The sequence below is a fragment of the Pristis pectinata genome, chromosome 18 (assembly GCF_009764475.1).
Source record: "Pristis pectinata isolate sPriPec2 chromosome 18, sPriPec2.1.pri, whole genome shotgun sequence".
NCBI classification, from domain to species: domain Eukaryota; kingdom Metazoa; phylum Chordata; class Chondrichthyes; order Rhinopristiformes; family Pristidae; genus Pristis; species Pristis pectinata.
In genome coordinates this window covers 1771239-1798268 of record NC_067422.1, presented here as the reverse complement: position 1 = coordinate 1798268, position 27030 = coordinate 1771239, and the positions used below count along the sequence as shown (strand labels likewise).

Sequence of the window (27030 nt, the reverse complement as noted above, 5' to 3'; positions counted from 1 at the left end):
GATTGGCCCAAACTATTGGGGTTTACACGTGTGTGATCTGTTTTGCCTTTATTAGTCAAGGCACTGAGCTCAAGAGTCGTGACGTTATGTTGCAGCTTTATCTGGTTAGGCTGCATCTGGAGTATTGCCTTCGATTCTGGTCACCCCATTACAGGAAGGATGTGGAGGCTTTGGAGAGGGTGCAGAAGAGGTTTACCAGGATGCTGGCTGGATTAGAGAGTATTAGCTCTCAGGAGAGGTTGGACAAACTTGGGTTATTTTTTCTGGAGCATCGAACGCTGAGGGGTGACCTGATAGAGGTTTATATGATTATGAGATGCATAGATAGGGTCGATAGAGCCTTTTTCCCAGGGTTGAAATGTCTAATACCAGAGGGCATACATTTAGGATGAGAGGGGGAAAGTTCAAAGGAGATGTGCAGGGCAAGACTTTTTACACAGAGAGTGGTGGGTGCCTGGAATGTGCTGCCGGGGTGGGGGTGGAAGCAGATGTGATAGAGGTGTTCAAGAGGCTCTTAGATAGGCACGTGAATGTGCAGAGAATGGAGGGATACGGACATTGTGTAGGCAGAAGGGATTAGTTAGTCAAGCATTTAATTACTTGTTTAACTAGTTGGGCACAACATCATTGGCAGAAGGGCCTGTTCCTGCGCTGCACTGTTCTCTGTTCTATGCTTCATGTATGGAGAGATTTTTGTGTAAAACCGGAACGTGTTTCGGTACCCAGGGACTGCCCGTACTTCTCTCCCACTGTGCTCCAGCCACTTCCTAGAATTTCACCCACTATTGTCTCCAAAGACCCAGTTATCTTTGCTACTCCCTTTCTACCTCGAGGCTCTTACACTTCTTATACTTCTTCTTACTTCCCATAAACTACTCTTAATGATCTTCTCCCTCTCCATCAGTATTGCATTGCATTACCACTGCCTGGGACCCTCCCCACCCAACAACTCATCGGTCTCTGTGCAGCAATGCTACAAGCTTCTAATCTGCGACCTTCATGGTCGGCCCACAGATAGTTCATTTGTTGAGGATTATTGTTAAATGCCTGAACTGCTTGCCTCCTGGGAAACATTTTAACAAGAAACTGAATTGTTGGAAATCTGAAGCAAAACATTTAGGAACTCTCAGGTCAGGCAGCATCTGTAGTGAACCGGCACCTCATTCTCTCGACCCCCACACCTCCCCTCATTGGAATTGGTTTATTATTGTCACATGTACCGAGGTTCAGTGAAAAACTTGTCTTGCATACCGATCATACAGATCAATTCATTACACAGTGCAAGGGAAAACAACAGAATGCAGCGTAAAGTGTCACAGCTACAGAGAAAGTAGTGCAGGCAGACAATGAGGTGCAAGGTCATGATGAGGTAACGAGGATCCTTGTGGCTCAGAAGCCTCTCCCCTCATCCCCATAAGCGTGGCCTGACCAGCTAAATATTTCCAACACTTTCCATTGGGTCCCCTGATCCACAGGAGTCCATCACCCCTCCCTGTCAACTTCCATTCCTGATTAGCTCCATTTGTCACTAATTGCATACAAACTCCTCTCCTGCAGTGACCACCTTCAGAGTACCCCAGGGACTTTGAATGACCATTTCATTCCAGGAGTCAAAATCCAACTCGCAGTGTGTGCGCTTGGTGCACTGCTGTCCACCCAAAGTGCCTACACACAACCAGGACAAACTACCACACCCAAGTAAGGTAGGCAATGAGCAGAGTGGCCAGTAACCACATTAGTCATTTAACACATTATTGTGTGTGTTACCGGCTAGAAGACTGAATGCACAATTTAAAATATTGCTGAAGAATAAACAACAGACCCCAAGTCTCCCATAGCCATGTCCCAACCTCCACCGATCCCTCCAAGAACCAACCACAGCCAGCCCTTGCACCCATCTCCCCACCCTCACCATTGACCTCAAGACACCACTGCTGACCCCCACCTGAACCCCGAGTCCAGACCCTGGCTCTGCCCAAACTGCTCCTGCAGACTGCAGTCACCACCACTGCCTGTTGAGGGTGTGAGTCTATATGCTGTGCTGGATCTGAGACTGAAGGTGTGTCCAGCTCCAACACATCCACCTGAGCTGTTTAGGAGGATGTGATACTTTGGGTGGGATGAGAAAGATTGGGTTTCCTGCTTCTGCCCTTCTGAAACTCATTCATCCAGACAGAATCTGTCGGCAAAAACCAAAGTAATTTGACAGTGAACTGGTCCCAGGCTGACCTCGTTCCTCCTGTGTTGCTGCCCAAATTCAGCAGTCAGCATAGCCTGGTGATTTGACATTAGCCACACAATCGTCAATAGTGGGGTGAATGAAATTCAGGATGTGCAGGAAGCAAGATTTGTCTCACAGAGGTGATGGGGAAACACTAACTTAAACTAGATTAACAGTGTTAAGGACAACTTGTAGATGATGTTCCATTAACTAAAACCTGATTAACTTTTTCTAAATCTTGCAAATCTTTATTTAAAAATTAGACACTAAAAGATTAGAACTTATGCTGAAGACCAACCATCCTTTGAGGTGCGCATACTATGGAACTATGGAGACTTGCACTTGGTGTGTGGATGCAGTCTGTGGGATGTTACCTGTAGAGTTAAGTGTCAGAAAGTAATTGGAAAAACTCCAAAAATTTGCACACAATGAAATCTGACTTTTGTTATTTCACATTGTCAATGATCTGATTATAACTGAGTGGAACATCTTTCTCCACTTCTACATTCTCACATTATGTCTTGTCACTTTAATGGTACTGATTAAATTAGTACACAGTTATATTAAATGTGACATGGCATTAATTACGTGGATATTCTCCTGAATGAATTATGATCTGTTAATATCAGTATTAATTGAATAGAGAGCTTTTAAAATGTTGCAATTAATAAATCCAGCGGAACAACTGTTTGATAGCAACTTGCCGAGCATTCTTTAATACAGAAACAGTGTGGGGAGTTCTCTCCTCTCAGAGGGTTCAGTGTTAAGATCACAAACCCAGCCTGTCACAGGAGCTCAGGGGATGATGCCACAGGACTGGAAGCAGGAAAGGAATGGGAATGTGATCCATCGGTCACTGCAGGAAACGTGTTGCACCAACACAAAGGAGAATGTGAATGGCAATCCGAAGTCAAGGGAGTACAGATTGAATCTACTCCGCCGCTGTCTGTAAGGAGTTTGTACATTCTCCTCGTGTCTGCGTGGGTTTCCTCCAGGTGCTCCGGTTTCCTCCCACATTCCAAAGACGTACAGGTTAGGAAGTTGAGGGCATGCTATGTTGGCGCCAGAAGCGTGGCGACACTTGCGGGCTGCCCCCCCAGAACACGACGCAAAAAATGCTTTTCACTGTGTTTCGATGTACGTGACTAACAAAGATCTTATCTTATCAATGGAATGGGAAGAATTCCAGCCCTCCATCAAGATAAGCCCAGATGAAAAGACCGCAGTCTTTACTCACCAACCTACCCAGTGTTAACTTTGTAGCCTCAGCACTTGTGATTGTCCCATCCGTGCCCCCGGCACAGGGAACCTGCTGCTCGTGTCGAAAGGTGTCAGCTTTGGTTCTGCTAGTGCTGGGTCTGGAATCTAAAGCACTCAACTGCACAAGTGTCGACACAGCAGGTTTGTTTATTATACAAAAAGGTCCAATTTAGGACAAAAGCTCAAACCATGGAAATATTTCACAGAAACAAGGGGCTCCTTTGTGAAAGGACAGAAGTGCCTCATGGATTGCACAACAGCGGTCCCTGTGCATGGCAGTCTGACCCAGGAGATGGTTTTATGTTCCATGCTGTGGTGGTGAATTGGGGACTCCTGCTGCCTGCAAAACTGAAGTCAGAAGGAGAATTAGAGACGAGAAATTTTCAGGAAGTGGATTGAAGTGTAACTTTCAATGGACAAATGCTACAGGACTGAGGAGTGGAGTGATCAGAGAGATTCTTGCAAAGAACTAACAACACGGGCATCAGCACTGATCAACAGAACTGTGTGGCAGAGGTTGTGGCCATTCAGCCCACTGAGTATATGCTGGCCCAATGGCCTTTGAATTATTCTCCCTCGTGCACCCATCCAGTCCCACCTCGAAGTCTGTGATGGTTCCCACCATCCACGGGCAGTGAGTTATAGATAGTCACTCTCTGCATAAGAAAGCCTCTCACAATCTCCCCTCCGTTGTCTCCCTTTCATTTAGAACAGTTCCCCTGGTCCTTTAACCATCTGGCAATGGCAGCAACTTCCAACTGGTTTCCCCACCTCAAAAATAAACACACTGGCCCGCAGTTCCCCACCATGTGCCCGCACCCCAGCTTCTGCCAGAGAGGACTGAGAGATAATGATGTCTCTCTGGATTCTCCAGCCCCACTTCCCTCAGCAGCTTGAACCTGATGGCTTTATGCATATAGCCTGCCTTCCCAACACCACCTGCTCATCCACTCCTCTATCAATCCCTTGATTGTTTACTACCTCTGCTACTGCTGAGATTTTGGAAGTGTACTTCCTTGGTAAAGATTGGTAGAAAGTGGCTTTTAGTATTGCTGTAGTTCCACCAGACCAGCCCTCTGAACTACCATTCACTATTCAGGAGCCCTCTTACACTGGATGCCAATCTATTCCATTCTCCAGTTCACCCATTCGGTTTCATTTCCCATTTCTGTTACCATATTCAACCTAGTTCTCACTTCCATCTACATCATACTCCCATTGTTGTTTCATCACTGGTCTATGCCACCTGCTAGGGAGCTCTGACCTTGGTTCCCCTCGGGGAACTGGGCCTAGCCTGTACTTGAAAGATCTCCCCTGAAGGTCTCCCACTGCTCTGCTAAGCATTGGCCCCACTTTACCCTGGTCAGGCCGCTTCATCCCAATGGCAGTCGGCACTCCTCCATTAAGAAGTTTACTTCAAATTGCCCTTGGTCTTTCTCCATTACTGAGCTGAACCTTACTGACTGATGTTCCCCAAGTATTTCCCACCAGAACGTGAGCCACTTCATTACCAGGATCAGACGTAACGATGCATTTTGTTACGCCAAAAACACACCGATCTAGGAAGTCTGAGACCATCTCAGAACTCCCCTTCACCAGCCTCTGAAGGACAGAAGGGGCTGTGATCACAGCAGTGGTGGTCGGTTTTCTGCAGCAGTTTTCAGGGTAGGGTCCACCTTTTATTGACCCTCGGCTTTACCAACTGGTTCATTTAAGCCACATCAAGAGCTGTCCAGTACCATGTCGCCACACACCACCCCATCAACCCCGCCGCCACACACACGCGCACCTGTCAACCCCGCCGCCACACACACGCAACCCCATCAACCCCACCGCCACACACCCGCCTCCTCCCTACAATAGCACCAAACTGAGCAGTTCACTCACCGAGGGTGCAGGTTAGAAGTCCGTATAGTGCTTCACCCTGGAAGAACACACATTGTTTAGGTGACTGGAATTGCCAGAGCCGGACTGATCTCTGCCACTTGAATGAAGTTAGAGATTTACTTTCCTCAGCCTCGAACAAGTAAAGGGAGTGACAGACTGAAAGACAGTGACAGCTCAGGACACCCGTGCCCTCAAGGTCAGCTCCCTGGGAAACCAGCTGAAACTGAGGCCCAAAGTCAGGACTGGGAGCGTGGTGTTGATCAATGTCAGTGTTGGGAATGGAATATTCTCTCATTGGTGCAGTAGAGAAACTCTACTGAAGTCTGGAGACATTGCTGGGAGCACAACAAGGCATCAAACCATGCTGATAGTCTCACCACCCCTTTACTGGTAATAACGTTGGATTCCCAGAGAAATCAATACCAAGGCTGGAGCAAAGAGCAATGGTGCAGTGACGTGTGGATTCAGCCCTTTCCTCAGCCTGTCCAATCTGCCACTCTGCCTCCCTGTGGAAGCAGAGCTGGGTCAGGCCAAACGGCAGAGTCTTTACATCTCAGACATTTCCATCCCTTTGGGCAACATGGAAGACTCAGGCTGAAGACGATACATTATGGTCAGTATTACAGGATGTCCCGGGGTCAGGCAGCATGGAAGGAATAGGAGTGCTAGACAAAACCAAATCTGGGAACATTGTGTCACTTATTACTGGCTGGTATACTGCAGACTTCACACCACCAGCTCTACCCCTCAACAGACTTATGAAATAGATGACACCATCCACCCCACCCACCCTGCTGGGCACCTCCTGCTCTTCAGCTGGGTTAGGTGCCAAAGCTCAGGTTTGATTCAGGTGGATTGTGTGCCAATGCACAACTCAGGAAACCAGCCGCAATGGGCAGAGAGTCACACACCTGTACAGCAGGGCTTTGCCTTGATTATTGGCAATGGAAAAGAAGCCACTTCTGGGGGAGAAATCCATCTCCTGTGCCAGGTGAATGGTTTTCCGCCTAAACATTGGGAAATTTGAGAACGCGGTGAAGGATGGGATGTGGATCTGCAAGAAAAGGTAGAGAATTACTGACAAAAATTATAAATACTCTGGTTCTACTCTGAGAGTAACCATCTGAACTGAAATCTATATAGTTATTGAGTGCCTTATTCTCACCCTACCGAATATCCCTCTCGGCACTCTCTGAGATGCTCAGGTAGAAGGGAGCATCCCTGGTGATGTTTCGGTAGTTGACGTAAAGCTGTTCTTGGAAGCATTCAATCCCTTGTTTGGGGAAGTGCTTCTAACGCAAGTTAATCACCAAGTTGCTATGGTTAGTACAGGGGTGTTTCCACACACTAGCAGCTCCTCGTCTCCCTCCCTTCAAGGCTGAGGCCATCTCCTGAGTAACAATCACATTCCGATCTCACACCCAGATTAGCTGGAGGAAACAACAGACTTTGGGAGCAGTGATGGAGAGGAATCCAAGAACTCCCAGGCAAGGTACCAGGACCTTCTTGCAGTCAAACCAGTTGCACTTGAAGAATCCGGCACAGCAAACTCATCAAACACGCATAACCTTTGATATCATTCACTGACTACCTCAACACAACAGGGCATCACGTTGCCTTTGTCACACGGGATTAACAGGTCATTCAGCCCAAAGGCCTCATGCTGGTGTAGATCCTCTACCTGGATGTCAATAATCTCACCTACCACCATTCCCTCCTGCTGCTTTCTCCTCTTTGTGTTTATCCAGCTCCCTTTAAATGAACTCGTAATAAGCACCTAAACTACAGCTGGTGAGCAAGTTTCACATTCCCTGGAACTCTCTTACACTTACAGAGACCAGAGATCAGATTATTTCCAGAGGAAGACTATGTTGAGTTACTACAGGATGCACACGTTTCCAAGGTAGGGAAGGGACACATCCTTGCACTTGAGAACAAACCGCCAATGCTTGCCCCTTCTTCGTATGCTGTGCAGAAACACCACTCACCAACTTGACTGCATCATCTGCGTCTTTCGAAGCAATTGCCAAGATCTCTGTTGTTGGGTTAAAGGCTAACGACGATGCTGCAGTAACCAAGTTTGTGATGGATTTTATGGGTTTAGGGCTGGTTTGGTTCAGGCTGTCTCGTGAGTAAACATTCACAATTCCAGAATTGCATCTGTCGAGGAAAGCGAGAGGAATGCAGTTATTTAGTAGAATGGGAAAGAGTAATCCACATTTGTCCCAGAGCATTGGGATACAAGGATGAACTGGTCAACACTTGAGTAGCATGTCAACAAAATGCTCACAACACAATTAAGCTCTTTTATAATAGATTACTTCATGCAGTGACCATTGTTCCGCACCCAAAGAGTGACACAATGTACGACTGCCGAGGTTCCACAAAGGATGAGCAACTTCAATCAGCAATGACCTTCCGTTCACACATAAATCAGGATAATACCAGAGGAAAAGAAACCTAATCCAATTAGTTTACTTTCTGACATACTGAGAATCATGGTTACAGTTACAATGAAGGTGTTGAGTAATTCCAGCAACCTCTCTCAACACACTCAGACATGAGGCAAAAACCCCTAGTGGTGGAACCATCGATCCACATTGTTAGGTGTCAGTTGAGGAAGGAATGTTCAAGGCCTTAGGAGAACTCTGAGGAATCCTGCACTTAAGCGGTGGACATCAGCCAAGGGTCAGGACATGCAGACACAGCCACCATGCCGCACACTGCTCTCGTCCTCAGCCAGGCTGAATGAGGCATTTCCCACATGGAGGTGGAGATTTAGAGGGCGAACTGGCCCAGACCCACCCACTGCCTGCTTGGCCACTGATTCTGGGACTATCTTGCGGAGGAGCTATCCCCAGCAAATTCAAATTTCCATTTTTAATCTTCAAAACTATGCCAATGATGTCTGCGGAGCACAGAATCTGAAGTGCAAATTTTAATGTTTTTTTAAAAATGTTCATAATGTTATAGTATCCTTCAAATGTTATAGTATTAATTTATGTGATTCTATTGTAAATAAAAATGATGCATGCTTCCTAATAAGGCAAGACAGTGATGAGAGAATTCAAATTTTGTGGAGAGTATGTGGCCGTTACGAACAACTTCTCATCTTCAACACTCAAACATCAGTCCGGCTGCAGCTGACTGATTTACCCCGGCGAAGTGGGTTGGTGCAATCACTTCACCTACACCAGAGATGAAAGAAGGATGGCAGCATTGGGTGGGTGGAGTGATGCTTATTTTAAAAATAAAGGCCAAGCAGCTGCAGCAAGTTAGAATGAATAGATTAGGGGCATTAGAAGCAATATAAAATCCAAGCTCATACTGGGAGGGAGGGAAATGCCAGAAAGAGGGAGCTTTCCAGCACTCATAATGACTGCTGCTTTGTAATCCTCTCACAGGTAACATCACTCGAAGAACTGAAAGCAATAACCACGATTTAATGGATCCACCACAGATTAGAGAGGGATTACCGGTCTATTTTTCTAATCCTCTCAAAGCAGTTTAGAATTACATTTGCTGAGTAATCTGTGGCTGTCCAGGGTTCACACCCAAGAGAATTCCAACTCTCAAAACAAATTGTCACAGTAATTCGGAGCCAGGATCCAGAAACAATACAGCAATTTTTCTGGTAAATTAGAAACAAAATCTCTAAAGGTTTTAATTACCAAACTGCCAGAGGGGCAAGTTTTCTTACCAATTCAGCTCTTACTGTGGCTCAGTGAGGACATACACTCCCCACCACGAGGATCTGAGTTCCCAGTGTCTCCCCTACCAGTTGTGGGGCAACAATCCTCCCCCCCACCAACCGTCTCCCTGCCTCACTCGCTACCTTGTGAATCCTGACCCCAAACCCAAGACCCACACTGGGGCACAGTGCTTGCCTCTCCCTCTCCCCATTACCCAGGGTTTGGCTCCAGTCACCATGCAGCCACTCCAGATATCGAGGGTCCTTGAGACAGGCAGACGTACAACCCTCGATGTACAGCCACCACAGAGTTACCCTCGGCCTGTGCTGGGATCCTGAGCAAAGAGAACTGCATGGAACATCAGCGTTCACCTACCCGCAGGCAAGATACTGCCCGTTGTGAGACACAGCAATGCACGTCCCCTTCAGACAGCCTTCATCTGTGAACCTGTTCACACACCTCCTGCTCTTCACGTCCCAGACATAAACATCTCCTTCATCTGCAGCATTAAGTGGAAACAGAACAGCAGAGTTAGCCACACATTGTTTACAAATCCAACCACATGCAATCTGGTGCCAGCAAACCCAACTGCACGAGGAGGTGAGAGATTGCAGCTTCTACCCAGGGACTTGTCACGCTTGCTGAAGGGCCACTCGACTGTGCACACTACTGCCAGAGCAGCTCAGGAAGGGCAGCCGTTCAGTTCAAACTCACACCTGCTGAGTTCTGCCGTTCTCAAGGAAAAAGATTTCAAATTCCAAGTTTGCTACAGCAATCATTAATAAAGAGAGCAGGTCCACCATAATACCGGTGTTACAAAAACAGGGGCAAGGAACCAAATATCGGAGGAACCACCAATTGAAAGCTGCCCAGACATTCTACATGGTTATACAAAATGCACGTTCCAGCCCAATACTCAGTGGCCAACTCTGTGAGCAGGGAATACGAAGGGCAATGGGGATCCAAAAGGGTAGTTCACAACCTACCTCGTTGTGACCTTGCACCTTATTGTCTACCTGCAACGCACTTCCCTGTAGCTGTGACACTTTACTCTGTATTCTGTTATTGTTCTTACCCTGTACTACCTCAATGCACTGTGTAATGAATTGATCTGTACGAATGATATGCAAGACAAGTTTCTCACCGTACCTCAGTACAAGTGACAATAACAAACCAATATATCGACAATATTCTCAGTCTGAAGAACAAATTTCCTCCTTTTAACTAAAAATATCTCAGCCTTTAATCACCTCTTCATTAAATGTATAAACTGCTGCCATAGTGAACAGCCCAACTCATCCCCAACCTCTCTTACCCTGCTATCACCCTCCCAGACCCAATCCCAATCTCCACCAAACTCATTCAATGCTCGCTCCTCACCCTCACTCTTTCCCGTACATCAGACCTGCTCACCGGAGTTTGCGTAGACCGTGCTGCCATCTGGAGAGAAAGCAGCTCCGATTGCCGGACCGTTGATTTTCATACTTCCCACAAACTCATTGGTCTGCAGAAGGAAGGCACAGTTAGACCATGAATAAGTTCCTGGCATTGTGCAGTAGAGAGCTCAAAAGTGGAAGGCACAGCTCTACAGGAGAAAAAAGGCACGAAGACAAGGCCCAACCCCTGGTCTGTGCCTGGGGAGAAGAACAGAGAAAGCAATATCATTAACCTACTGGAAAATGACACCAGCCTGGGCCCAAACATACAGCAACCAGGGGAAGGGTGAAAGTCCACTCAAGCTGGGCACTGAGTTCTAAGAAGAATTAACCCTGTTTTCCTCCCCACAGATGCTGCCTGACCTGCTGAGTGATTCCAGCATTTGCTGTTTTAATTTCCAATTTCAGCAGCTGCAGTTTTTTCCTTATTTCCATTCAATGCTTCATTGGTGGAGGTTCACAGTGAAGTCATTGTAGAGAAATGTGATGCCCTGCAGCCAAATAACCTACAGCACAGCAGCTTGCTTATTGCCCCAGATTCCAGCATCTGCAGTCTCCTGTGTCTCCAGAGAGTGGATAGGCCGGGTTTACCCTGCGGCAGAGGAGGCTGAGGGGTGACCTAAGTGAGGTACACAGAAGTACAAGGGACATGGAAGGGACAATGACAAACTTCTTCCCTTAAGCAGAGGCAGCCTAAGACTAGAGGGGCATGGGTTTATGGTACGGAGTAGAGATTTAGAGAGGATTGGAGGAAGAATTTGAAAGCTGGAAAGCCCTTCCTGATGCAGTATCCTCACAGTATTTAAGTTGTATGTAGATGAGCTCCTGAAACACCGCGGCATTGAAGGCTACAGGCTGAGCACTGAGAAATGGGATTAATATTGAAAGGTACTTGATGGCCAGCACAGACACGGTGGGCCGAAGGGCTTGTTTGCGTGCTGTATGACTCTAATCCTGACAATGCCAAGGCTCGCATGAGAAATAGTCACTTGGGAGAGGTTTGCACATTTTCCAGAGGGCAGCATTTGCCTGCCCAGTTTCCAGGTGACCCAGCAACGTGCACTGTGGAGATCTATCCTGCAAGGATGTGCAGTGGAAACCGGGTCGATTCGCAGAACTTGGGCTCATCGAGCCACATCCCGGAGCTCACCTTGGTCTTCTGGGCAAATGCCAGGAATCAAAGAGCACAGTGGCCTCCTGCTCATGCACCCTCTACTGGCTGGTCAACAGTAAAGTGCTGCAGATCCCTGGGTAAATAAATCCATGCAGCGGGCAACACGAGTGAAGGGCAAGGATCAAAACCACTGCCTGTGTCATTTAGATACCCAGCTACATTTGCTTGAAGATTGAACTGTGGAATTCCCAAGTGACACATACGTGATAAATGGAAAACCAGTAATCTTCAGGGCAAAGTAATAAAAACGCTAAACATTCACTCAGGTAACCGCGACAGTGCTGAAACTAAATTACCTCGCCTCAGTAACAAGAACTCCCTGATTATTGGGAGCATAATGTCAGTGCACCCCTGCACACGGTGTGAACCAGCACCTCCCGGTCTTGTACATTTATTGATTAAACCCTAAAATCTGCATTGAATGTGGCACTTCGATTAAACTCACATCAGAATTCCAGACTTTACTAGACAAGGACAACAAGGATTGACTGAGAGTGCAAAACAACATACACTGATCTAGACCTGTATGGAGTGGATTGAAATCAGTAATTAATGTTGCCACAGCTACCTCTGTGGCCACAGTGATTTCTATTGGACACCAGCTTGATCCATGGTCATTTACCTTTGTGGAGAGAAGGTGCAGATATCCAAAGGAGCCAATGAACAGCAGAAACAAGCCATCTGGTGAGACTTCAAACTTCCTGGCTTGCCATTCCTGCATACCTACAAATCCAAACCACACAGCTTCAGTGACAGCAAGTGACACACAAAAAAGGCACACAGACCTGGTGGTCTGTCTCAGTCTGCAGTTACGCCAATGCAGTCTTTCAGTGCTGAGAAACGAGAAAGCATTTTGTAGCAACACAACCGCTGCACCAGCAGCTAACAGTGGTAGGGAAAATTCTGGAATCTTATCATTAGAGTGCTTGGAAAATAAAAATAGGATAGGGCAGAACCAGCATGCATTATGAAATGAAATCATGTTTGACAAATCTGCTGTAATTTTTTTTTAAAGGAGTAATTGGCAATTGGCTAGACAGATAAAGTGATGCCGTGCATTTGAACTTTCAACAGCCTTTCAGTAAGATGTTACACACGGGATTACTAAAAAAAAAGGAGCACACAGCATTGGGGGCAATATAAGGATTGATCAACAGGCAGAAAACAGAGGTCAGGAACATGGGTCATTTGAGTTGAGAGATTGTGACCATCCGGGTGCCACAGCAGTCAGTGCTGGGGTCCTAATCACCTATATCAATGACTCGGATGAGGGAATCGTATGATATATCCTAGTTTCCTGATGATACATACCTAACGAGCAGCATGGGCTGTGAAGAGGATGCAGAGAAGCATCAGGCTAAGCCAATTGGCAAGGCCATGGCAGATGATACAATGCACAAAACTGAGAGACCATCCACTGTAGTAGAAAAATATGGAGTTTTTTTTTTGAAAGTGGTCAGACAGCAAGCTCCCACAACCAGAAAAGTGAGAATAAGTGGATAATCTGTTTTTAGTGATGCTGACTGGCGGATAAAGTTCAGCCAGGATACCAGGAGTCACCTCTTAAAGGGAGGCATTCATCTGAGAGGGCAAGTGAAACTTCAGTTTGTCACATCATCCAAAAGACAAGACCCATCACAGTGCAGCAACCCTCAGTACTGCAGCAGACTGTTGGCCTGGACTTTCAGCTCTGGGGTGGGATTTGAACCCACAACATCCAGGCTCAGAAGAGAAACTGCTCTCCATTGAGACAGCAGACCATCTCACTTCATTAGCACTCTCAGCAGCTCACAGGGCCTGGTAGCAATAGTGGAAATTCTCACCTCTGACAGTGACAGGAATGACCTTCCCAGCCATCATGTCATACATGTAGAACATCTTGCCATATTTGGTTGTGGCAATAACCTGCTCACCATCTGCACTGAATCGAGCTTTGAACACGGGGAACTTCTCCAAGCAGACACTCTGAATTTTGGGGTTCATCGTTCCATCAACCTGAAGAGGCAAGAACATGGGCAGCTGCTTGTCTGAGTCATATAATCACAGTCACACAGGCAGTGGCAAGTCACTCACACTCACCCGGGCTGCACTGATTTCCTTACATTTTGACAGATTAAGATTCAGGTTAATTTATTGTCTTATACACCAGGGTGCAATGAAGTTCCTTGCTCGTGTGAAGCTCACACAGTAGACAATACATGGTAATAATAAAGACAACAATAAATACATTTTGTAAAGTGAAGAGTTTGGAATTAACTGCATGGATTTGATACTTAATGCACTAATAGGACTGAGAAACAAACCTGAAAGAGCGAGATGGCCTGGTCTTTCCCAGCAGTGAGTATTACTTGAGCCAATGGATGGAATTGAGTTGTTGTTAAATTGCAAGTGGACGGCCTGGCATGGTTGGCATCTGTGCAATTTTTTATCTGTTGAGAAGCAATCAAACTATCACAACAGAGCAATTACTTCTTTCAAACAAGCCAATTATCTTTTGATAAAAACGATACAATTGTTAATTCCCAAAGGCACCTGCCTGCATCAGGTTCCCCATAGCTCAGTCAAGAAGCTGTGTTTAATCTCCCAGTAAGCTTTGGAGAGGGATTAGATGGCAAGGGCAACTTACCACCCAACAGCAGACAGAGAATAATGAACTCACACAGATCTACTTTCCCTAGCCCAAGAGGCAGAAGTTTACTGCAGCCTTCTTTACCCAGACAATCTGCCTAGAGCCAGCTAAACTTCACTGTCAGCCAAAAGCAAATTAACCGGATTACTCGTCCAATTGGTTGTACTGGAGTCTTGCTATGCAAATATTATCTGGCATACGTGTGACCACACTTCAGAAGGTACTTAAATGGCTTTGCAATTCTTTGGGACATCACAAGGACAGGCAAGTTACTGGAGAAAAGGCAACTTTTTTTTTCCTTTACAGATACAAATCAAGCTGCCCCAGGAAAACGGTTCTAGAAGTCCTTGCACAAGTGGTTGCACACTCTGACAGAGGGCAGAGGGCCCACGCAATAACTGTTACTGCAAAACTTGCCCCACCAGCAAACACTAGCATTCATCCCCAATTCACCCACCCACTGCCTTAGCTATTGGAACAGAAGAAAGGACCCCAAAAAACACTGAGGAAAATCACAAAATTAAAGATGCTGCAAATCTGAAATAAAAATGGAAAATACCAGAAAAACTCAGCAGGTCAGGAGAGAAATAAAGTTAACATTTCAGTCTTTCAAGTGTTTCCAGCATCTGTTTTTATCCCAAAAATTCTTAATTAACCTCTTAATTTGTTCTCAAAAGAGTACGTACCAAGAAACCGTCAGGGACAAGAAAATGGTTTGGCTCACTGGAACTGTGTGCCTGAAGAGTCCCTGAAATAGCAGTCTGGCCTCAGAGGAGAGATCGATTAACATAGACACATTTATTGAAGTCTAGAAGGACAAGGGATATCTCATTTTCACCCTTCCCAAATTTTACAGGTTTCAGAACAGATACTGAAAACTGTTTCCTCAGGCTGTCCAGTCCAGTCCAGATCTAAGGCAGTGTCACGATAAGGGATCAGTATTTTAGGGTTGAGATGAAGAGAAACAATGGTTGGAATTCGCCACCTTACAGAACTGACGACATTCAGTGGTGAGGTATAGTTAAGGAAGAGATCAGTATATTTTTGAGCATGAAATGAATCAAGGGGTATCGGATTCAGACCCTGAGCAGATCGAGGACCAGTCGTGATTCTACCAAGAGGTGTAGCACTCCTGCTCATAATTTGTGTTCTTAAACGGGTTTCACTGTGTTTTGTTTATTGGGATTAGGAAAGAGCATGGTGGGCGAGGGCAGCAGTGACGACCTGGTTTCGATCATGACCCCCAATGCTATCTGTGTGGAGTTTGCAGGTTCTCCCTGCGACTGAGTGAGTTTCCACTGGGTGCTCTGGTTTCCTCCCACATCCCAAATTTACTGTATGTTGTTAGGTTAACTGACTACTGGAGATTACCTCCAAGTGTAGGTAAATGGCAAAAGAATCAAAGGGGATTTGATGGGTATGTGTGAGGGAAAAAAGTTAAGGGTAAAAAGGGGGATGGGACTGCTCCACTGGAAGCTGGCATGGACCCGAGGGCCGAGTGACTTCCTTTCACATTGTAATAACTATGTACTGATAATGTGTTCTCCTCTACATTGGAGACACTAAAATGGACAAGGTGACCACTTTGCTGAATACGTCTACAAGAGTGACCATGAGCTTCAAATTGGCTGTCACTTTAATTCTCCATCCCACTCACATCCTGACCTCTGTTACTGCCTCTGAAGTTCAAGAAAAAGTACCTGATCTTTTGACTGGGGATGGTACAGCCATCAGGGCTCACTGAATTAAACAACATCCGATAACTAACCTTTCTAAACTGGCCAGTCCTGATAAAAGGTTATCTACAATGTTAACTCTGTTCTTCCCCCTTAACAGATGCTGTCTGACTAGCTGAGTATTTCCAGCATTCTCTTTAATTTCAGATTTCCAACAACTGCTGTTTTGCATCTGTTCCAATGTTATTTTGTTCCTTATTCATCTTGTCTCTTCCAGACAGATCTGTGATTAAGAAGCCTTCAACACTGTTCCTTAGCCAACAGCACAACCAGTTGTGTCATTCAGCTTCTCTTGATCCCTAACCTCCATCCTCCCCCCTTGCCTGCAACCTAAAACATGTTTGATTTCTAACGTTTGTTTTCTAACTTTTGATTTCTACATTCCAATGAAAGATCATTGACCTGAAACATTCACAATGGTTTTCTCTCTCTTGCGATACTGCTTCACCTGCTGAATATTTCCAAAATTTGTGTTTTTGTTCAGAAGGGAGCATTAGAATTTAAATGTGATCTTTCAGTACAGATTCACGTGGCTGTATCAAGCTGAAGATGGCAAAAATATTCCCTCAACTATACATCTCCATAGAGCGAACTTGCGTTTGAATAAACAGGAACTGTGCGTGGCCCAAATCCTGAGGCATCACGATTCCCTCCAGATATTTCGAATCTCAACAGCTACAACTGGGGAGGCAGTGTTGCCGTGTGGAGTTTGGGAAGGTACAAGTGGACAAGATTCCCCACACACTGACGCCAGCAACATCATCGCAGAGAGTGAACAAGCCCAGACAAAGTTCTTCACCACTGAGAGAGCAATGAGAAACCCAGGGGGCTGTCAGGCAAGGCTGCTCTCACGCACACGCGGTACAGCTGGAAGCCTGGCAGTGGCCCTCAGGATGCTTCCCACCCCAGGGAGAAGGAAAAGACGACAATAAATTCTGGCTACCTACCCAGTCACACTACAACATTTTAAAAACATGCCAAGTTACAATCTGGAGCACGCTTTCTGAAAGGATGCTAGGTTCAATAGCAACTTTCAAAAGAGAATTGGAAAAAAGGGAAAAATCAGTAAGGTGAAATGGAACATGAATGAACGAGTGGCACTAATTGGATAACTCTTACAAAGGAGCTAAACAGGCACAATGGGCCAAATGGCCACATCTACCCTAACACTCTATGATTTATATCTAATTATATCCCCCATTAAAAGCAAGAAGTCAAGGCTAGGGAATATTGCAGAAACAGATCCACCAATTAGCAGCAACAGACTAGTGTTACTTGACCAGTAGCACAACTGTGCAAACTGGCACATTTCCCTTCGTAACACTGTGCCAAAACTGGCTTTGCCCAGCACCTCACTACACCTCTCCCTACTTCCCCCCCTCTTCCACTGGGCAGAAGCTGATATAAAAGCTTGAAAACATACATCACCAGGCTTAAGGACAGCTTCTACCCTGCTGTTATAAGACTCTTGAACGATCTCTCACATGCTAAAAATGAACTCTTGATCTTTCAATCTTCATAGCCCTAGCACCTTATTTGTCTACCTGCACTTTCTCCGTAACTGTAACACTACATTCTGCCTTTTGTTTAGTTTTCCTTTTGTACTACGTTGATGTACTTATGTATGGAATGATCTGTCTGGATGGCATGCTAAACAAAGCTTTTCACTGTGCCTCAGTACATGGGACAATAATAAACCAATTACTTTCATGCTGGCAGATGATTGGGAAAACTGCCTTGTACACACAACCTCTCCAGTCTTACAACATCTTCCCCAATCGGCCATCCTTCAAGTGTGAGCTTCAGCAATAGCAACAATGGGTGGGTTCGCAACCAAGCCCATCTGTAGCATAGGATAAATCGAACAGCCTTCCCAAACCCTGGCACTTGCTCAGCTGAGAAAGAAAGTGCAAAGTTCAGTAGCTGTGAGGAAGTGGGAGCCAGCATTAAGCAAGAACCACAGTGGCCCAGATCCTGGCCTCTCAGGTCAGCAGCAGTCCCTCAAATACAACATACAAAATTTCCATCCCTCCTCTTCAAATACACAGGACCAACAGGAGCTTAAGTTCACAGTCTCACCTGTATTACACCTTTGGGAAGAGCAGCAGAGGTGGATACAAAATTGCCAGTTTTTCGCAACAAGTCCTCATCATCATCGCTTTCTAACAGATAAAAATGTGTAATTCATTGAGTATAATCGCAAAACATACAAGATGATGCATTTGAAAATATTTAAAGCACCAGTTAAAGAGGTCTGCACTTTAATACTTTCAACAAACTTCACTGTGGCGATTCAGGATCCAAAACAAAATCTCAATTAGGTTCCATCCTGTGAATTAAACCCAGGGATTTTAATATTCCAGATCTAAAGTCCCAGAACCTCTCCATCAAACTCTAGCCTGTAACCCACTCCCAGGATACTATTCTGTATGTAACCACTACCTTCAATTAAGTCACAGCCTGTAATTTACTCCCCAGATCTCTCTCATTCCTCAATAAACTACTGCAAACCCTGATTGGATTCTAGCATGTAGTTCAATTCTGGATACCTGTCTTACTGTACACAAACCCCTCAAGCCCCTTGATTATATTCCAGCCTATAACTCACACAGCAGTTACTCTATAAACACTTCAATTAGATCCCAGCCAGCAGCTCAGTTTGAGTTTCAGTAATACTTTAGATAAAGTTTTGTTGTTTTCTTGGCTGCACAAAGGTAGGAAGGAGACCAACCTATTTCCATTCAATAATAATGTACCCAGGTTACCTTCTGCTGAGTCTCCCTTGTCCTTTTTTTTCTTTTTATCCTTCCTCTCTGCCCAAGATGGTGTCCCACCCATTGCACTCTGGAACCTGCAAATTAAGGCATATTCAGTTTAAACCCAGTTTGAGAGGTGTGTGAAAGTGACTCCCTTCTGGGGCGTACCCAACCACTGGATAAATGACTACTTGGTAACACAGTGACTTTCAATCTCTCAATCCCACGTGAGCAGATAACCACACCACCTGCTTTGCCCAAACACCAGATTGCATACACAGTTGACAATTTGCTAAGAGTTCACACTTTCACTGCTACAATTAACAAGGAATAATTTCTTTACTGTAAAGATTCTACACTCACACTCATTTTCCCCTTTATGATTTTACATGAACCTTAGCAATAAATACACTATTTTTATCTGGCACAGTGCTATACATTCTGCATCTGAGAAGCCTCAACCTTGGTGCAAGTTCAACTCCCAGTTGTTATCTGGGAGTCAGGCACTAACGCAAGGATCATACTGACTCTCCCGCTTTGTCCTTAAGCCCCATCACAGGGGCAGCATTGAGAAATTCATCCTCTGGGACCAAGAATGCATCCTTGATAATAATTTCATAAAAGCACGTTAACTGAGGAAAGACAGTGCATTGTGAAGAGCAAGGTCCTGGCCAACATTTATTCCAATCACACTGAAAATAAATGATTCAGTCACGATCAGGGCACTGTTGTAGGACCTTGATGTCCAGAGACTAGACGTCATGTCTGCTCCATGACAACAATGAGTTCACTCACGTTATTTCACTTCCTTTGCTACATCACAAAGTCATCAAAATCCCTGCAGAATGTGTCTTAAATCTTGGCCGTGTTCAAGTTTCCTTTCTTGGCCTCTGAGCCTTTCAGCCTCACCCTGGGAGTGATCACAGGCAAACCCAATCCAATGATTTCCTGTACACAAGCACATTTACTTTCTAGCAACTCGCAGGAGAGGATGCACAACAGTAAACTCTGCCAACTTCCTCCCAAATGTACCACTTCTACTGTGCCAGGCTGGACCACCTATTATTAGGAATGCACATCAAAGTCCCAAAAAATAAAAAGAGGTTCTTTTCTGCAGTCCACTTTCATGAGTGTTTGACATAATGCTCCGCAAGCAGTCAAATTTAAATTTGCTACTCACCCATCTATCCCAATATGAGTCATGGACTCCAACCAAGATCCGATGCATTATTCACTTAGCAAGCTGAGCCGACAGGACACCTGCCTTTCCAAATTCACGACAACCTCAGGACCTGTTCCTAATCTAAGACATGCTGTGAAAGTACCAGCGCAACAATCCTGTGCTCTCTCTTTGAAAAAGTGATACAATTAGTCCCATTAACCAACCCCATTTAAAACCATTAGTATTTCAAATCAACCCATTATTAGACAGGGATACTGTCATGTGCTGACTGTTCATTTTGACCCAACTGAAATGCCTGGAATAGGGAGAAACTTGAGGAGAATGGTATTTGAAAGGAAAGGGTGCAAGCGGGGAACCAGTGTTTGGAGAGGAAATTGCAAGAGAAATGATTGTACGTACTGCTCTCTCAGTCTCTGATGCAGCTTTCGTACAGTGAGGGTCTTCTCTTTGCTGCTTTTCACTAGATCTTTCCGGAATCGATGTGTCATTTCCACTCTGTAAAACAATAAAAAGGTTATAGAATCATGGAGTCAGACAGCAGGGAAACAGGCCCTTCGGCCCAACTTGTCCATGCCAACTGTGTTGCCCAGTGAGCTGGTCCCATCTGCCCGCGTTTGGCCCATAGCCCTCTAAACCTCTCCTATCCATGGACTTTTCTAGAAAGCTTTTAAATGTTGCTGATGTGCCCGCCTCAACCACTATTTCTGACAGCTCTTTCCAAATATGCACCACCCTTTGTGCGAAGAAGCTGCCCCTGATGTCCCTTTTAAATCTCTCGCCTCTAATTTTAAACCCATGCCATCTTGTTTTTAGCACCCCGTCCCTGGGAAAAAGAAAAAAATCATCATCGATAAACAGGCCTTGGTGAAGCATTCAGCACATCAACTAACTTTGGAAGAGAAAAACACAAAACGATGGCTAAAGTTTGCATCTTCTCAACAGTGTGCTGACTGTACCCCTGTACAGACAGGCCCACACAAGCAGCCGCCGCGATCAGTTCTGAATTCCACTTTATTTATTACATTCAATCTTCTCCTGCTCAAATGCATGATTTGAAAAGTTACGCTCAGTATTTACCCAACCTAATCCACAAATTTAACATTTTATGAATCCTTCAGTAAATCCAAGATCGATACAGTGGTAAGAAACTACCTTAGATTAGTAGATAATGTTGAAGAATTAGAATTAGTTTAGGTCATGCTAGGAAATGGCTATGGGCAAAAAACTTTGATAGGAGTTATTTATACTTCACCAAATAGTAGTTGTGACACAGTGCACAGCATAAATCAAGAAATTAGAAGGTGCCTTAAACAGGTAATACAATAATCAATAGGGACTTTAATCCACAGTGTAGTGCCAATAAAGGTGGAAAATGAATTTATGGAACATACGAGGTTTTTCATGATCAATATAACATGGAACCTATTGGAAATTGGCTATTAAAGATCTTGTTTTATTCAGTGAGAAAGACTTAATTGGGGACCTTCAGGGAATATAATAGTGATGTAACTCAATTTGAAAATGGAGCCTTAAACTTTAACAAAAGGAAACTATGAAGGTGTGAGAAGTGAGTTGGCTGCAGTTTATTTATAAAGTACATTGAAAAAGTGATGACCGTGATCAGGCAATACCTGGCAAGATTTACAGAAAATCTATCAATTTTAGAGCATAGAACATTACAGCACGGTACAGGCCCTTCGGCCCACAATGTTATGCCGACATTTTATCCTGCTCTAAGATCTATCTAACCCTTCCCTCCCACATAGCCCCCCATTTCTCTGCCATTCATGCGTCTAAGAGTCGCTTAAATGTCCCTAATGTATCTGCCCCCACACCCTCTGCATGCAGTGTATTCCACACACCCACCACTCTGTGTAAAAAAACTTACCTCTGACATCCCCCTTACATCTTCCTTCAATCACCTTAAGATTATGCCCCCTCGTGTTAGCCACTGTCGCCCTGGGAAAACGTCTCTGACTGTCCACTCGACCTATGTCTCTTATCATCTTGTACACCTCTATCAAGTCACCTCTCATCCTCCTTCTCTCCAAAGAGAAAAGCCCTAACTCACTCAACCTATCCTCAGAAGACATGCCCTCCAATTCAGGCAGCATCCTGGTAAATCTCCTCTGCACCCTCTCTAAAGCTTCCACATCCTTCCTATAATGAGGCAACCAGAACTGAACATAATACTGCAAGTGTGGTCTGACCAGAGTTCTATAGAGCTGCAACATCACCTCACAGCTCTTGAACTCAATACCCTGACTAATGAAGACCAACACTCCATACATCTTTTTAACAACCCTATCAACCTGCACAGCACAAAAATCGACACAAAAAGTGGCCCATCCATGACTGAAAAAAAAAGTACTAAAAACAAGAACCATATAAAGTTACTAGGGATAGCCAGAGGTCTAAGGAGTGGGAACATTTCAGAACTCAGCAAAGGAGGAACAAGAAATTGATACAGAAAGGCAAAATAGAACACAGGAGCAAACTGACACGAAACACAAACATGGTTTGCAAGAACTACTATAGGTGTGCAGAAAGGAAAATATAGCAAGGATAACTGCTGGCCCCATTCAGAGAGATGGAAAATTTATAATGGGGTATAAGGAACAGCAGAGGAATAAAAACAAAACTATGCGTCTGCCTTCATTGAAGGCATAAAAGCCCAGCAGAAATACCAGAGATCCAAAAGTCTAGCAAGAATGAAGAAATGTAATATAGGTGACCCTCACATTATGGCCGCTTGGGTTATAGAAATTCGCCCTTACAGAATTCAGAAAACCCAAAAGTTCAAAATACAGAATAAAACTCGTTCTCATGGAACTTATAAGGAGTAAAAAAAAAGCAACTAAATCACATTTTTTTCAAATCACGTTTCTTGACGCATGCGCAGCTGACACAGCGTCACATTATTGAAAATCGTGATACAGCCCTTTTTCTAGGGATGCAAACCCCTGTAACATGGGGTCATCTTCAACGGAGAAGGTTAAAAGCTAATAAGTTCCAAGCATTCAATGGTCTAATTCCAAGAGTTTTGAAAGCTACCTCTTTCAGAGACATTAGATGCTCTGGTTAACATTTTGCAAGCTTCTATAGCTTGGAATTAATCCTATTGATGGGAGTGTAACAATTTAAGAAAGGAGGTGGGGGGGGTAAAGCACATGGGATCGTACTGGCATGGAATTGGGGGCAATATACTGACATGGAATGAGAACTGGTTACTGAACAGAAAGCAGTAACAGCTGCTTCTCAGGCTGACAGCTGTGACCAAAGGGGCGGCACACTTGTTCATCTCTGGAATTCTCAATCCCAGAGGGCTACAGAGTCCAAGTTATTAAATTCATTCAAAACGGAGACCAGTCAATATTACATTAATGGAATTAAGGGATAGGGCAAGAAAATGGTAATGAGGGTGGACATCATCAATGACTGGTGAAAGGCAGAGCAGACTCAGAGGGCCAAATGGATCATTCCTGCTCCTGGTTCCTCTACCAGGCTGTGGAACAGTGTTTTAATATTCCCTCACAGCTGATGCACCATTCAACTTGGATTCAGAAATGCAGTTTACTTCTAGAATTTCATTAGACCAAGGGCAGAAAAGCCTCTTGGAGACACAAGAGATTCTACAGATGCTGGAATCTGGAGCAACACACACAAAATGCTGGAGGAACTCAGCAGGTCAGGCAGCATCTATGGAGGGAAATAAACAGTCGACGTTTCGGGTCAAGACCCTTCATCAGGACTGGCAGGCAGGTCAGATGCTGCCTGACCTGCTGAGCTCCTCCAACAGAAAAGCTCTCATTTCTCTGAAACTAATATTTGGAAAACACTAAGTTTCTAGGGGCCCAGCATTGTGCAAGATAAAATTCAGATGTCACGTCTATTACAAGGAGAAAGTAGGGCTGGGAGGGGCCGGGTGGATGTGGTTGAGAATCTCTCCAGGTACGTTCCCTCCACTGGACGTTGCAGAGGTGGCACACACTCACCAACAGTTCCCTAATGCATTGCTCAAACAGCAGTGGCAGCTCATCCCCGAGTTAGTGCCGCACAGTTCCCCATTTGGAGGATTTTCGGATGAGATGTTAAACCAAGGCTCTGCCTGCTCTCGTAAAAGATGTCATTTCAATATTTTAAAGAGTGGAATATTCCCCATTCTACTTCACTAAAAAAGATTCCCTGATCATTACCCTATGGCTGCTTACATGATCATGCTGAATGCAAAATGACTAATAGCTCTGGGATTGAGATTCTGATTACATATTTGAAAAAAAGCTTTGCATTTAAGTTGTTCATTCGAGAGGGGATCTTGATCTTTGAACAGAGCAGGGTGCTCGCAGGCTCCAAGATGGGTTCCTGCAAAGACTGCTCTCCTTGCACAAGCCAACTTCCAAACACTCAGCAGCCAAGGCACCATTGGAGAGAGAAACATCGGGCTACCATTTCAGATCAGTGATCTGATGAAAGGCTGAACGTTAAAGCTATATTGCTCTCTCCACACGTGCTGCTTAAGTATTTCACCCCTCTGCCAAGTACCTGCGTCCTTTGTGAACCAACAGCAGAACCAGACTATTCTTGTTACCTCTAATACCATCATCCTCTTAGAATCCAGTGGTTAACAGCTTATCTTTTAGGCATTAGCTCTAACCTGGTAGTGGCACGAACAGTACTGCTAGCCTGTCTCCAGCTGTGGTCTAAAAGTTATCACTATGTTATCCAGCATTTCTGGAATGGGGATGAAAAAAACAAGATGCTGGAGGAACTCAGCAGGTCAGGCAGCATCCATGGAGCAAAGCAGGCGGTCAATGTTTCGGGTCAGGGACCCTTCTTCAGGACTGAAGATAGGAAAAGGGGAAAACAGAGCAGTGATAGGTGGACAAAAGAGGGGAGGCGGGGTGGGCACAGGGTGGTGATAGGGATAGTGATGGGCAGATGCGGGGGAGGAGGGAGAGCAGATCCACCGGGGTTTGGGTCAAAGGTACGGTGGCAGCCACCCCTTGGGGGAGGGGAGGAGAGAGGAAAAAATAGATGAGGAGAAAAAAAGAGATAGGCTAGGAAAAGGAAGAAAAGAAAAATGAGAAAGTGCACAAATGGAAACATTCTGCAAAGCGGTCACCGATCACATTTGGTTTCCCTAATATATGGGGGGTGGGGGTGGGGCCACATCGCAAACACGGAACTGGAACGGGCACAACTGAATCACTACTCCACCTGGAAAGTGGGAAACAGCCAGCGCTGCACCTCAAACGGCTGCACAGGAAGGGGCTGTGTGAGGTGGAAGGGACGTGGATGGAGACTGAGGAGTGAATCAGGGATGGAGACTGAGGAGTGAATCCTTCAGGAGGGGAATCACCTTGCAGCTTTCCTTGTTTACAACCTCAGTCCAGCTGTGCAGTGCTCCCCGTTCACCCACAGACCCTACTTACTGATCTTCTGCTCCGTCCTCTTCATCAACCCATGCTGCTTTCTTGCGCGGAGGGAAACTGGTCTTAGCTTCATTTTCCACTTCAGAGTCACTAGAGTCTTCGTCCAGTAAGGTTTGATCCACATCCTTCCCTTGGGCTGGCTGAGAGAGGGAGAGTCGTACAGCACTGAATTGGACCTTTGGCCAACAAAGATTCGCATTTGTCCATGTTTGGCTCCTATCCCTCTAAATCTTTCCTATCCACGTACCTGTCCAAGTGCCTTCTAAATATTGTTAATGTACCTGCCTCAACCTCTTCTTCGGTAACTCATTCCATGCACTGACCACCCTCCGGGTGAAAAAGTTGCCCTTCAGGTTCCTATTAAATCTCTCCTCTCAAACCTGTGCCCTCTGGCTCTTGATTCCCCAGCCCTGGGGGAAAGACGGCGACCATTCACCCTGTCTATGCCCCTCGTGGTTTTATACCCGTCTGCAAGGTCACCCCTCGGTCTCCTACAGTCCAGTGAATGAAGTCCCAACCTGCTTGACCTCTCTCCACAGGGAGTTACCAAGCCCAGTGCAGGCCCCGGCCCCGGCCCCCCGGGACCCACCTCATCACAGTCCGCCTCCCCTCCCGACCCGGCAGCCCCTACTCCCAACACCCTCGCCCCGACCCGAACCCCGAGCCCCCAGCCCCCGAGCCCCCGGCCCACACCCAGACCCCGAGCCCCCGGCCCCCACCCCGGATCCCGAGCCCCCGGCCCACACCCCGGCCCCCACCCCGGACCCCGAGCCCCCGGCCCCCACCCCGGATCCCGAGCCCCCGGCCCCCACCCCGGATCCCGAGCCCCCGGCCCACACCCCGGACCCCACCCCGGACCCCGAGCCCCCGGCCCACACCCAGACCCCGAGCCCCCGGCCCACACCCCGGCCCCCACCCCGGACCCCGAGCCCCCGGCCCACACCCAGACCCCGAACCCCCGGCCCACACCCCGGATCCCGAGCCCCCGGCCCACACCCCGGATCCCGAGCCCCCGGCCCACACCCCGGATCCCGAGCCCCCGGCCCACACCCCGGATCCCGAGCCCCCGGCCCACACCCCGGATCCCGAGCCCCCGGCCCACACCCAGACCCCGAGCCCCCGGCCCGACCTGCAGCCTCTCCAGCAGCGCCTCCTCGCCGCCGAACAGCAGCTCCTCCAGCCGCCGCTCCACCTCCGACTGCTCCCCCACCACCTGCAGCCGCTTCAGGTTCTTCCGCCGCTCGGCGTCCTCACCCTGGGGTCCCGCACGGCGCTTCTTGGGCCGGGCCGACATCCTGCAGCCGGGAGCCGGAGGGAAACTCAGGAAACTCCGCGGCTCCGCCCAACGGTGGGCCCCGCGTGGAGACGGCGTGCGCTTCCGGGTCAGGGGGCATTCGAGAAGTTCCCATCGCCCGCAGGACGGGGGGAGACAGCAAGGGATCCGTTCGATAAAATAAATCCGAGTAACATTCGCCGTTCAGTTACTTCGGGAGACCAGCGGCAGAAGCCTCTCTCCGGAGGACAAGTTATTGATGCTGCTCCTCGCGGCTCCTGGACCGGGGTTATTTCTCTTCATCCCTCTTCCTCCCCACCCTCCCCCTGTGGTAGCGCCGGTTTCCGGTCG

At 46.4% G+C, this 27030-nt stretch overlaps 1 protein-coding gene across 2 annotated transcripts; it reads right to left on the bottom strand.

Moving 5' to 3' along the window:
* Nucleotides 1-3612: 3612 nt before the first annotated feature.
* utp18 (UTP18 small subunit processome component) lies at nucleotides 3613-27012 on the bottom strand. 2 transcript variants are annotated; one of them, XM_052032829.1, is made up of 14 exons: nucleotides 26536-27012; nucleotides 25407-25546; nucleotides 20374-20469; nucleotides 18801-18886; nucleotides 18115-18197; nucleotides 13974-14099; nucleotides 13494-13665; nucleotides 12293-12393; nucleotides 10474-10564; nucleotides 9436-9559; nucleotides 7357-7528; nucleotides 6280-6422; nucleotides 5369-5405; nucleotides 3613-3829 (listed from the first exon to the last, which is right to left on the bottom strand). In XM_052032829.1, exons 1-13 carry the CDS (start codon nucleotides 26698-26700, stop codon nucleotides 5381-5383), a joined length of 1524 nt encoding a protein of 507 aa, XP_051888789.1. In that variant the 5' UTR covers nucleotides 26701-27012; the 3' UTR covers nucleotides 3613-3829; nucleotides 5369-5380. The 2 variants fall into 2 exon arrangements, with proteins under 2 accessions (XP_051888789.1, XP_051888790.1); XM_052032830.1 differs by having other exon boundaries at nucleotides 13584-13665.
* Between the last annotated feature and the right edge of the window lie 18 nt (nucleotides 27013-27030).